This window comes from Maniola jurtina, chromosome 25 (assembly GCF_905333055.1).
Source record: "Maniola jurtina chromosome 25, ilManJurt1.1, whole genome shotgun sequence".
In the NCBI taxonomy this organism is placed as follows: Eukaryota; Metazoa; Arthropoda; class Insecta; order Lepidoptera; family Nymphalidae; genus Maniola; species Maniola jurtina.
The window spans coordinates 216,325-228,116 of NC_060053.1; the positions used below are offsets into that span (position 1 = coordinate 216,325).

Below are 11,792 nucleotides of genomic sequence, written 5' to 3' on the forward strand. Positions count from 1 at the left end.
CTATATTTGGGCAGGCCATTCGTAAATGGCTAAAGTAGGTTACCTGGTTTTCCTGGATAATAGTTGTATGACGTCATTCCCGACTGTGACGTCAGCGGAAATAATCACATTTCGAATTTATACGCCGCCATTGCGATTTTGATAAGGGTCTTTCTTTGTTAAGTTATATTTTTTATTTAGGTATGTAGGTACTTAAATCTAGGAAGTTAGAAACTAGAAAATTAATGGAAAACTGAATATAATAAAATACTTATGTATTTAATTACCTATTTTATTAATTTACTTACTCCAACTAGATTTTATTTTCTTACAACCAATGTTTTTAAAGTTAACAATCAAAAATAATTATTTTTTATAATCTATGTATTTATTGCATTTTTAAAATATTGCACTATAGATATAAATACCATAGAAATGGGCAGTATATTATACAGTTCGAAAGACAGTCATAATATTGTAATTTCTCAAAAGTTTAATACAGAATTATTTGTAATTATGTACTCTACTTAAAAAAAAACACTTTTTTATTGTTAAAAGCTTATAAGTATTAGTTACTTATTTTAAATTCATTTATATCTATGTATTATATCACTTGCACTGTCTCTTAGCCTAGATACCTACTTATTCAAATAAATTATAATAGATAGTAGATACCATGTACTCCTAATTCTGAATATTATTTTTAATATCATGATGTAAATAGAATTTCAAAATATTCTTTATTTTACAAAAAAATAACTTGTGAATTTACAAAATATTTTTTTTTAAATTCTCCTCTTTTCCTCCTCCTTTTGGATTCCGCAAAAAATACAAGGTAATACATATACTAGTTATAAAATAAGTACTCCTTATTATTACCCGACTACGGCAAATCCAAAAGGAAGGGTTATGATTTTAGCAGTCTATATTGTGTGCATGTATCAACTATCAGCTAGTAGTTTACAAATTATCGAATTCAGTTTCAGTTTTAGTGGCCGTCGCCATGGCAGCCTTCTTCAAATCCTCACTCTGCAGCATCGCTTGGTTTATCAGTTTCTGAAATTAAAAAAAAAACGCTTCAAATGTTTATTTTTTCGAAGAAAGTTTGTCCTACTTCATTTTTCCTGGCCTTCAAAAATTGCGAGAGTATAGCGCCATCTATGTTTATAACATGACAAGCAGGCTTGGTCTCGTTTTAAACAAAAAAAAATATGCATGTTTTTTATGAAAACCCCGGTCAAATGCGAGTCGGACTCGCCCACGAAGGGTTCCGTAACACTGTTTAATTTTTTTATTTTTATGGCCACTGACTACCCACTTATAGACAGACGGACGGACAGCGAAGGCTTAGATTACTAAGCCTTCCTATTAAGGAACCCTATTACAAAGGGTTCCGTTAAACTGTTGGCTCCCTTCAGGTACCTGTAGAACCTAACCAAGGTTTTTGGATTTTTTCCTATACTTGTGCTATAAGACATTGATACCAGCCTTTTATGACTCTAGGTCAACGGAAAGTACCCTATAGGTTTGATTCCCGAGTCTTAACACGTCTTGACAGACACGACAGACGGACAGACAATGAAGTGATCCCATAAGGGTTCCTTTTTTCTGGAGATACAGGACTCTAAAAATTAAAAAGTAACTTACAATGTGTTCCAATCCATCTTTAGTAGGTCTACTCTGGGAGTAGACGAGGGACTGCTTCGTCATTTGCACCGCTACGGGACTCTTCAGGGCTATACTTTGGGCTATTTCTAGAACTTCCTTTAGCGCACTGAAATAAAAATAAATGTAAATTCTTATCTATCTATGATAGCCTCGTGGTTAGGACGTCCGTCTCTCAGTCGGGGATTCGATCCCGGGCACGCACCTTTAACTTTTTAGTTATGTGCGTTTTAAGCAATTAAATAACACTTTCTTTTCTTTCACCGATAAAGTGAAAGAAAACATCGTGAGGAAACCTGCATGCCTGAGGGGTCTCCATGATGGTGTATGAAGTATGCTTATCCGCACTTGGCCAACTTGGTAAACTATGGCCAAATCCATTCTCACTCTGAGAGAAGATCCGTGCTCTGTAGTGAACCAGCGATGAGTTGATCATGATGATGATCGATCTACACTTATACTCTATCCACGCTCGCGTGTGTGTAGGAGGATCAAGAAGCCATATTAAGAAACTTACCTATCTTTGTCAGGGTAAACTTTACTAACGAGACCCACTTCGGAGGCCTCTTTTGACTGGACTTTTCTTCCTGTGAAGCACCACTCTCTCACTGTAGAGGTATTGCCTATGACCTGAAAGAAAGTTTTAGGCTGAGTTTCTTGCGACTCTTCTCAGTAGAAACTACTTTCCAAACCGGTGATAGAGTCTTGACTAGTCGTATTGAGTATCATGAATTGGTCTAAATGAAATATTTAGTCTAAAGATGTTTAACTGGTCACTCAAAATACCTTTTTTTAGGGTTTTTATAATATACTTATAAAAGGAAAAGCTGACTGACTGACTGCCTGCCTGACTGGCTGACTGATCTATCAACCCACAGTTCAAACTACTGGACAGATCGGGGTAAAATAGGGGTTAGTAATTTGTGTAGTCACGCGGACGAAATATTTGGGAAAAAAACATCATTTTGATTGTTATCATACCTTGGGTAACCTTTGCAGCGTGCCTACATCGGCTGCTAGACCTAAGTCCACTTCCTTCACTTGAAACCACGCCTCTTCTGTGCAGTATCTGAAATATATGAACAAACACTTGACAAATTGATAGCAGAAAAATAAAATATACAAAAAATTAAAAATCGATTAAGTGCGAGTCAGATTCACGCACGAAGGGTTCCATTCCGGTTCCATTCTATCCTACAAGAAATAACACTTTTTAATTATTTTTCTTTAATTAAATGGCGGCCATTTTGAAATCTTAGCATTTTCATTTAGTTTTTACTCAGATACAATTAGCGTTTGACTGCAATCTTACCTGTAGTGATGATGCAATCTAAGATGGAAGCAGGCTAACCTGGAAGGTGCCTGGCAGTGTTTATTAAATCCATACCCCTTTGGTTGGTAGCTGAACGCTTAATCGCTTGGCGGCAAGGCTTTGCTGGTAGGGTGGTAACTAGCCACGGCCGAAGCCTTCCACCAGACAAAATTATGAAAGGAAGTGTCATCATACCTCATATCAGCTGCAGTGATAAGGTCGACTCCCGCTCCAATGCAAGCGTTGTGCACAACCGCAAGCACTGGCTTTGTGCAGTCCTCAAGACTTGTGATACCATCCTGAAAATTAATTCACTTTCATTACAATGGATGTTTGTGCAATATTTATCACGAAAAAGCTTTTGAGTTATGATAAAATAATCTTTCTCAAACATGCATGGAAATATTGTCATTATTTTCGAAAAAAGAACAAGCGAAGTATCGAATTCATCAAATCAAATCCATTGCAGGAGCGTTTTTTGAATTTGGAACATTACAACGCTCCTGCAATGTTCTATGAAGCAGCGTGCTGGGGTTATTTAATACTCTTTGATCGGATCTCTTTTGACATTCTTGGCATACCATAGTCTCTTTGGGACTTCGTCTGTGTTGGTGTTAGCTGGCGGGCGTGTTCTGCCTTTTTGGAGTGTTTTTTTGTTAAAACTGACTGGAAAGCGCACTAAGGGGGTGCCGTGCGTGTGTCCGCCGGCACAGACGGGGTCCACACTTGTATAGTTTAACTAACTTGTTACAAATAACTACAAACTTGACATTGGCTAATCTTTGTAAAGCCAGACGAGAGGAAAAAAAAAAGAAATTTTTACAGGCAAAAACATAAAGCAATTTTTAATGAAAGTCCCAAATGATATATATTTAGCGACAAAGGTAAATTAAATTTGATGTATAATACAAAAAGTGTGTTTTATTTCCCTGCATTCTTTTGAAAAAAAGAACTATATAACCTACCTCGACGGGAAATGGCAATTGCCTGTCTCGTGTTTAGTGTAGTCCTCGCCTACGGCTCGGCCTTCAAACTCATAATCGACCTGCAATTACCTATTTCCCGGCCTTTGCAATAATGTACTAATGTTACCAATATGTTATGATATGGTATGGAGCTATGAGTTTAGATAAAGTAGTGTATGATACTGTAAATAATTAGGTATTAAAACACTCCTGAGACATGCCTGCCTGAGAGTTCTCCATAATGTTATCAAAGAAGTGTAAAGTCTGCCAATCCACACTTGGCGAGCGTGGTAGACTATGGCTAAAACCCTTCTCACTCTGAGAGGAGACCCATGCTCTGCAGTAAGCCAGCAATGGGTTGATCATGTTGATGATGAGATACTTTAAAAAGCCTCGCCTACGGCTTGGTTTTAAAACTCACACTCATGTTTTATAACCCCTACTATGCAACCATTTCATGAACTACTAGAATATACCTGACAGTAACTAATTAGGGTGTTCAAAATCCGAGCCTTGCGCGCAATGTCATCAAAATCCTCCGCTTTACTCGTCTCCTCTAGCAGACTGTTGAAATCAATTCCTTAAACAAATATGTACATTTTATACAGTGTAAGGTTGAAATGAGCACACTTTGACATTGCTTAAACTTAAGTTTCAGTTAAAGCGAGACAGATGTATGTCAGCGATATAACGCTGTCTCGTTTTAACAGTGTTTTAAGTCTAAGCAAAGTCAAAGTGCGCTCTATAGATCTCAGCCTAAGTAGAAAGCTAGCAAAAACGAAGGCAGGTAATAGTACTGATGATTTTCTAATAGTTCACAATGTACTGCAAATAAAACAATCTAACTGACAATAAAGGTTGACGGATGTTGCGTAGATAGGTGCTGCGGGGCCAATGGCGCGTCGCGTCGCAGTTTTCAGGTTTGCAAAATACAAAAACTACAAGTAAGACAAATGGATATTGGATTGACCTTATATTATGAAATGTGGCAGGTATCAATGTTTTATAGCACAAGTAAACGAAAAAATCCAAAAACTGTGAATTTATGGTTATATCACAAATTAAAATGTGTTCAAGAAAAATAATTAGTTTACTAAATCACATATAGATGGCTCTGTCCATCATTAACTTGCAGTGTTCTACATAAAAGTGTTAGGTATATCTGGTACGATAGTACAGAGCCCTTTCATGTGCGAGTCAGACTCAGGCTCATACTCAGGCTTGACCAGTTTCTTTAGTTTAGATCCAAACGACTTACCAGCAGTAAAATGTTTTCCTTGTCCAGACAAAACTATGACTCTACACTCAGGATTCACATTCAGCGATGAAAAACATGCTTCCAGTTCTCTGCAATAGGAAAAATACCTATATTATAAACTAGCTGATGCCCGCGACTTCGTTCGCGTGGATGTAGGTTTTTTTAAATTCCCGTGGGAACTCTTTGATTTTCCGGGATAAAAAGTAGCCTATGTGCTAATCCAGGGTATAATCTATCTCCATTCTAAATTTCAGCCCAATCCGTCCAGTAGTTTTTGCGTGAAAGAGTAACAAACATACATACACACACACACACACACACACACACACACATACAAACTTTCTCCTTTATAATATTAGTGTGAAGTGTGATGCTAGTGTTTGCTTGTTGGTTTGTCCTACAATCACTGCTCAGTAGAGCAATGGATCAATATCTTTTTGGATGCATGGGGTTGAGATAATCAGATTTCTTTTCTAGTCTAGTCTAGTAATTGATAATGATTATATTGCCCTAGAGAACCTAAGTGAATGTATATGTTCTAATCTAACCTAACCCAACTTTGGATTTTGGTATTCAGATTTCGTTCTGAACCACATTTGATGAAATCGCAAAATGCCAGAGGAAGAAAAAGGCACCAATATATAAAGTTTCATTAGATTAGATTAGAACATAAATATCCATTTGTTCTTGTGTTCTATTACCCAATAGATAATAATATTAATATTATCAGGTGTTTCATTAGTCATGTGATCAATATTCTATTATATCACTAGAATTGTTTAGTGAAATGGCATAACTGAGTTGGCCATATCCGTAAGGGATCCCTAAGGGATATGGCCAACTCCCAGCTTATGCTGTTTCACTGCAACATACACAGGTATACTTACTTCCACATAGCTTTATTAAAAGTATTCAACTGTTTAGGTCGATTCAACTCAACATGGAAGACATTTTTGATTGGAACGGAGACACCTAATGTTTCAAACTTCGGTACATCAACATTCGAAGAGTATAGCCTTGTTAGTATGCCTCTTACTGAAAAAAAATTATTGTAAAATTATGTAAGGTTGTGAAACAATGATAGCCTAGTCATTAAGACATCAGCCTCCTAGAATAGAATAGAATAGAATGTTTTTTAACCCCCAATCCAAAAAGAGGGGTGTTATAAGTTTGACGTGTGTATCTGTGTGTCTGTGTATCTGTGTATCTGTGTATCTGTCTGTGGCATCGTAGCGCCTAAACTAATGAACCGATTTTAATTTAGTTTTTTTGTTTGAAAGGTGGCTTGATCGAGAGTGTTCTTAGCTATAATCCAAGAAAATCGGTTCAGCCGTTCGAAAGTTATCAGCTCTTTTCTAGTTACTGTAACTTTCACTTGTCGGGGGTGTTTAAATTTTTAATTTACACTTGTTTTCAAGTAAACTTTAATAAGAGCTTTTGAATTGTCAAAATAATTTAGTCAGGGGATCCTAGGCGCACACCTATTAACTTTTTAAAGTTATGTCCATTCTAAGCAATTATATCACTTGGTTTAAAAGTGTAGGAAAACATTGTGAGGAAACCTGTATGCCTAAGAGTTGTTCATAATGTTCTCAAAGGTGAAGTCTGTCAAACTACACTTGACCAGCATGGATAGTAATTTAAAAGCACTGAATTATTGCGATACTCATAAGTTATATTATGTACAAATCAGTATATAAACAAATTTTTGAGTAGAACTAAAGTTATGAATTTCGGTGTTCTCATGTAGTAAACCCCTAATTATCCTAGTGTATTTATAGGATAGGATACTAAATAATGAGTATGCAATTCGAAAAGATCTTAGAAATACTCTTTTCCTCAAAATTATGGTATTTTCTATATTCGTATTTCGGCAATGTAATTGAAGCTTACCGGGTGTTAATTTCGAAGATCTAACCAAAGCAACTGACTTCCTAATCATTGTGGATTTAACAATTAATAGAAAACTTAACAAAAACAATTGAAATAATGCAAAATTGAACAAAAGTCCAAAGTCCCAAATATATTTCACCGACCAATAGGTATTTTTTTGAATTGGGAATTTCAAACATTCCAAAACAATGCGCTGTCAACTGTCAAAAATGTAACTTTGATGGATTGACGTTCATGGTTTCAGTTCAGAAACAAAAACCGTGTTTCTTAATTTCATAATGAATTTCAGAAATGCACTAAACTTAAATCATTATTATTTAGTTATTGTTATTGTTAACAATTACCTTGGTCCTCGTCTAGCTAGTCTGCTGATTACTGTACCAAATGCAAATTTTTATTTGGAATTCAATTTTATGGCCATGACAATGTTTACCGCGTTTTAAAGTTACCCGATTTCACTACCTAAGCACTGTTTTCCACTGAGCATGAACCTATGTACCTATACGCTTATTATATCAATATCAATCATTTCTTCTTCTTCTTCCAGCCCTTATCCCATGCTACGTGGGGTCGGCACAACATGTCTTCCTCTTCCACTCTAAATATCAATCATTTATTTGCATTAAATGTAGGTTTATTGGTAGGTAATACCTACTTGACGCAAAACCTATTAAACTTATTTATCGCTATCCTACTTGGACTGACTTTTGGTTCTGGTTCTGGGACCCCATGAAACGTAGCGATTTGCCTCCTCGTTTCTAATTCGAACCGCTAGGATATGAAACGCCCTTCCGGAACCATTCCCTACCACTTTTAATATGGCTATCTTCAAGTCAAGAGTGAATAGGCATTTTCTAGGCAAGCGCGCAAGCAGCCAAGCGCTAGTCTATTTATTAAAAAAAAAAACTAGAGACACGCGGACAGACAGACAGATAGCAAAGTGACACTAATAGGGCTTTAATAGGGCCGTTTTACTCGGTACGGAACTCTAAAAAATGAAAACTTTAATTTATATTGTGGACACGTTTTCATATAGGTACGGGACGCGCAGTACCAAAAAACGTCAATGCGTGATGATCATGACTTAGTGAGTCAGATTGCCGTGTCACCATTTTATGATGATTGACTCATTTCCACTGGAAAGATGACTGGATTGTTTTAATAATCTGAGCTATGCTGTAAAAATATTAATCAGATTCAGTTTTCACCCGACTGCGGCAAAGCCAAAAGGAAGGGTTATGATTTTAGCAGTCTATGTATGTATGTATGTGGAAGTATGTTTGTATCCAGATTCTATGTGTTCCAACGTAGCGCCTAAACTACTCGGGTGTTTTTTCGACATTTTCCACGATAAATCAAAAACTATTAAGCATAAAAATATGATAAAAACAAATAAAAAAATATTTTAGAATGTACGCAGGTTCCCCTCCAACTAAGCGTAAAGCTTGTGCTAGGAGTGGGTAAAACGACAGTGCGACGGGTGGGGTTAGAACCGGCCGCGGCGACCTTTCAGATTTTAGTCCACTCGACTATAACCTATTGAGGCTTTTATGGTCACACTACATTATACATTATAGTATTCAAATTAGTATTCAATGGGAAGTCAATGATGTCATTAGAGGAAGCAACCAATATTGTTGCCTATCTAGACATCAAAGCGGTCTAGATTTTTTGGCAGTATCAACTCATTACCCAGTACCAATGACCTATCGCTTATTCGGATGCCCGATATTTTATTTATAGAGCGCTGTATTATTATTTTTAGTTTGAATTTTATTTATAAGTACCTAGTTACTACATAAGTACTTATTTCCATCTTTGGTCTACTAAAGTTTATTTGGCTGGTTTTTAGGATTCCGTAACTCAAAAGGAAAAAGGAACCTTTATGAGATCATTTCGTTGTCTGTCTGTCTATCGTGTCTGTCAAGAAACCTATAGGGTATTTCCCGTGACCTAGAATTGTGAAATTCAGCAGGTAGGTTGGTCTTATAGCTCAAGTGGGTAAAGGAAAAATCCGAAAACCGTGAATTTGTGGCACTTGGCCGGTTTTTTAGGAAAATAAATCCACGTAGATGAAGTGAAGCTTGCATCCTGGCTACTTTTATATCGGACAATCAAAGGATTCCCAGGGAATTTCCTAAAAAACCTAAATCCACACGGAGAAATTCGCGGGCATATCTAGTTAAAATATTCTCCTACGTAGTTGGCTTAGTCCACCGTTTACATTTCAAATTTTTATGTGCGACTTGCGTATCGTTTATTTACCATGGCTATTTTTAATCAACTGCGCAAAATACAAGTGTAAATTAAAAATTTATAACACCCCCGACAAGTGAAAGGTTACAGTAACTTGAAAAGAGGTGATAACTTCCAAACGGCTGAACCGATTTTTTTGGATTATAGCTAAGAACACTCTCGATCAAGCCACCTTTCAAACAAAAAAAAGTAAATTAAAATCGGTTCATTCGTTTAGGCGCTACGATGCCACAGACAGATACACAGATACACAGATACACAGACACACAGATACACACGTCAAACTTATAACACCCCTCTTTTTGGGTCGGGGGTTAAAAATAAATATTATTTTTATGTATTTGGTGACAATAGGGATGTTGTCTGTATAAAAAATGAATAACTTTTTCGTCATTATTTTTAACCCCCGACCCAAAAAGAGGGGTGTTATAAGTTTGACGTGTGTATCTGTGTATCTGTGTATCTGTCTGTGGCATCGTAGCTCCTAAACTAATGAACCGATTTTAATTTAGTTTTTTTTTGTTTGAAAGGTGGCTTGATCGAGAGTGTTCTTAGCTATAATCCAAGAAAATCAGTTCAGCCGTTCGAAAGTTATCAGCTCTTTTCTAGTAACCTTACTTGTCGGGGGTGTTATAAATTTTTAATTTACACTTGTATAGATTATAAGTAAGTATGCCTCTCTTATCGAGAGTTATATTTTTGTTCTGCTTGCCGTGGTGACCCTAGGGCCATGGAGTCTTAGTGCTAATTTTTTTTACGAGAAGCGCAGAAATGCAGCCAGTATTCTTGGCACCATTTCACGCGGCCATGATTTGTATAGTAATTAGATAAGGCTAGCTTTAAGTTTTATTGTAATATTTTCAATATTTTTTTAAAATAATTATACTTAGTCATTTCAACATGGGGTTATTCAAGCGGCGGATCAGCAAATTCCCGAAAACCATGAAAAAATTTTGGAATACCCTCGATTGAATAACTACCCATGTTACCAAGGAATAATTTACTTTTGACATAGGTACCATCCCAATAAAGCGATGTGCTACTTTTCACAGTAGGTCGCGTGTCCATAAAATAGTCCTTGTCGACACATTTTATGATTGATTTATTGCTATTGCCATTTCAATACAACAATACCCCATCTACTTGATATGTAAAACGATACCTACTTGTAAATTCTTTGGCTAATCGTGACCGCGAAAGTGTCGGCTAGCCTACAAAAACAATTCAAACTTTTGCCATGTAGGTGAAAGAAATTTTGGTGCCACCAATGTACGAGTATCATTTCAGGTGATAGGAATTTGGTATTGCTATATTTATGAAATTCACCAAGAAACAAGTGTAAATTAAAAATTTATAACACCCCCGACAAGTGAAGGTTACAGTAACCAGAAAAGAGCTGATAACTTTCAAACGGCTGAACCGATTTTCTTGGATTACCTATAGCTAAGAACACTCTCGATCAAGCCACCTTTCAAACAAAAAAAAAACTAAATTAAAATCGGTTCATTCGTTTCTATCGTATCGTATCTACGATATCACAGATAGATATACACAGATACACACGTCAAACTTATAACACCCCTCTTTTCGGGTCGGGGGTTAAAAATATAGCCTATATCACTCAGGAACAGTGTAGCTTTCTACTGGTGTAAGAATTTTCAAAATCGGTCCAATAGTTCCTGAGATTACCCCCTACCAACAAACTTACAACTTTACTTCTTTAAAGTATTATTGTAGACTAGCTAGATGATGCCCACATAACCCGTGTGGATTGGTCAGCTCCCCGGCAGCATCAGGATTGAGGAGTTGGAATCCAAATTTTTTGTGGAACAATGCCGCAAAGTTCCTCTATCGATAAAAAAAAACGCAAATCCGTTCAGAAATCTGTGAGATATCAGTGCATAGGTAGAAAAACACAACTCCTCCATTTTTAAAGTCGGTTAAAAAAGTACCCTATGTTACTCCTTGGTTAATCTTCTACTTGTCCGTGAAAGTCCCGTCAAAATAAGTTCAGCCATTCCGAAGATAATCCCGTTCAAACAGACAGTCACTTCGATTTTATTTATTAGTAGTATAGATTACGATTTTGGTTCCTTGTAGATGATGAAGATGCCTACAATGTAAGTGACTGGCAGGTTTTTCCTTATGACTAAGCTATAAGTTTTCTAAGTAGGTACCCCTATTATAAAGAAAATGTTCCTATTCCAATGCGTTGCATTCAAACCGCATAACCGCAGCCACAGCTAGCACATGTTCTGAAATTCACCTTAGGCTGGACGTCTATTGATTCAAATTGAAATCAATATCTGTAGGTATGTATAGGATAACCTGACTGACTGACTGACCAACTGACTGACTGATTGACTGACTGACTGACTGAACTATCAACGCAAAGCTCCAACTATTAGAGGGATCGGGCTGAAATTTGGCATTATGACGTAGACATTCGCTAAGAAAGGATTTT

The 11,792-nt window shown here is 36.6% G+C and overlaps 1 protein-coding gene across 1 annotated transcript; it reads right to left on the bottom strand.

Annotated features, from left to right (window-relative positions):
- Positions 1–767: 767 nt before the first annotated feature.
- LOC123878175 (delta(3,5)-Delta(2,4)-dienoyl-CoA isomerase, mitochondrial) lies at positions 768–7,267 on the bottom strand. Its single transcript, XM_045925285.1, has 9 exons — positions 7,073–7,267; positions 6,067–6,214; positions 5,180–5,268; positions 4,398–4,501; positions 3,152–3,255; positions 2,626–2,713; positions 2,162–2,274; positions 1,627–1,753; positions 768–1,035 (listed from the first exon to the last, which is right to left on the bottom strand). Exons 1-9 carry the CDS (start codon positions 7,119–7,121, stop codon positions 940–942), a joined length of 918 nt encoding a protein of 305 aa, XP_045781241.1. The 5' UTR covers positions 7,122–7,267; the 3' UTR covers positions 768–939.
- Positions 7,268–11,792: the final 4,525 nt, after the last annotated feature.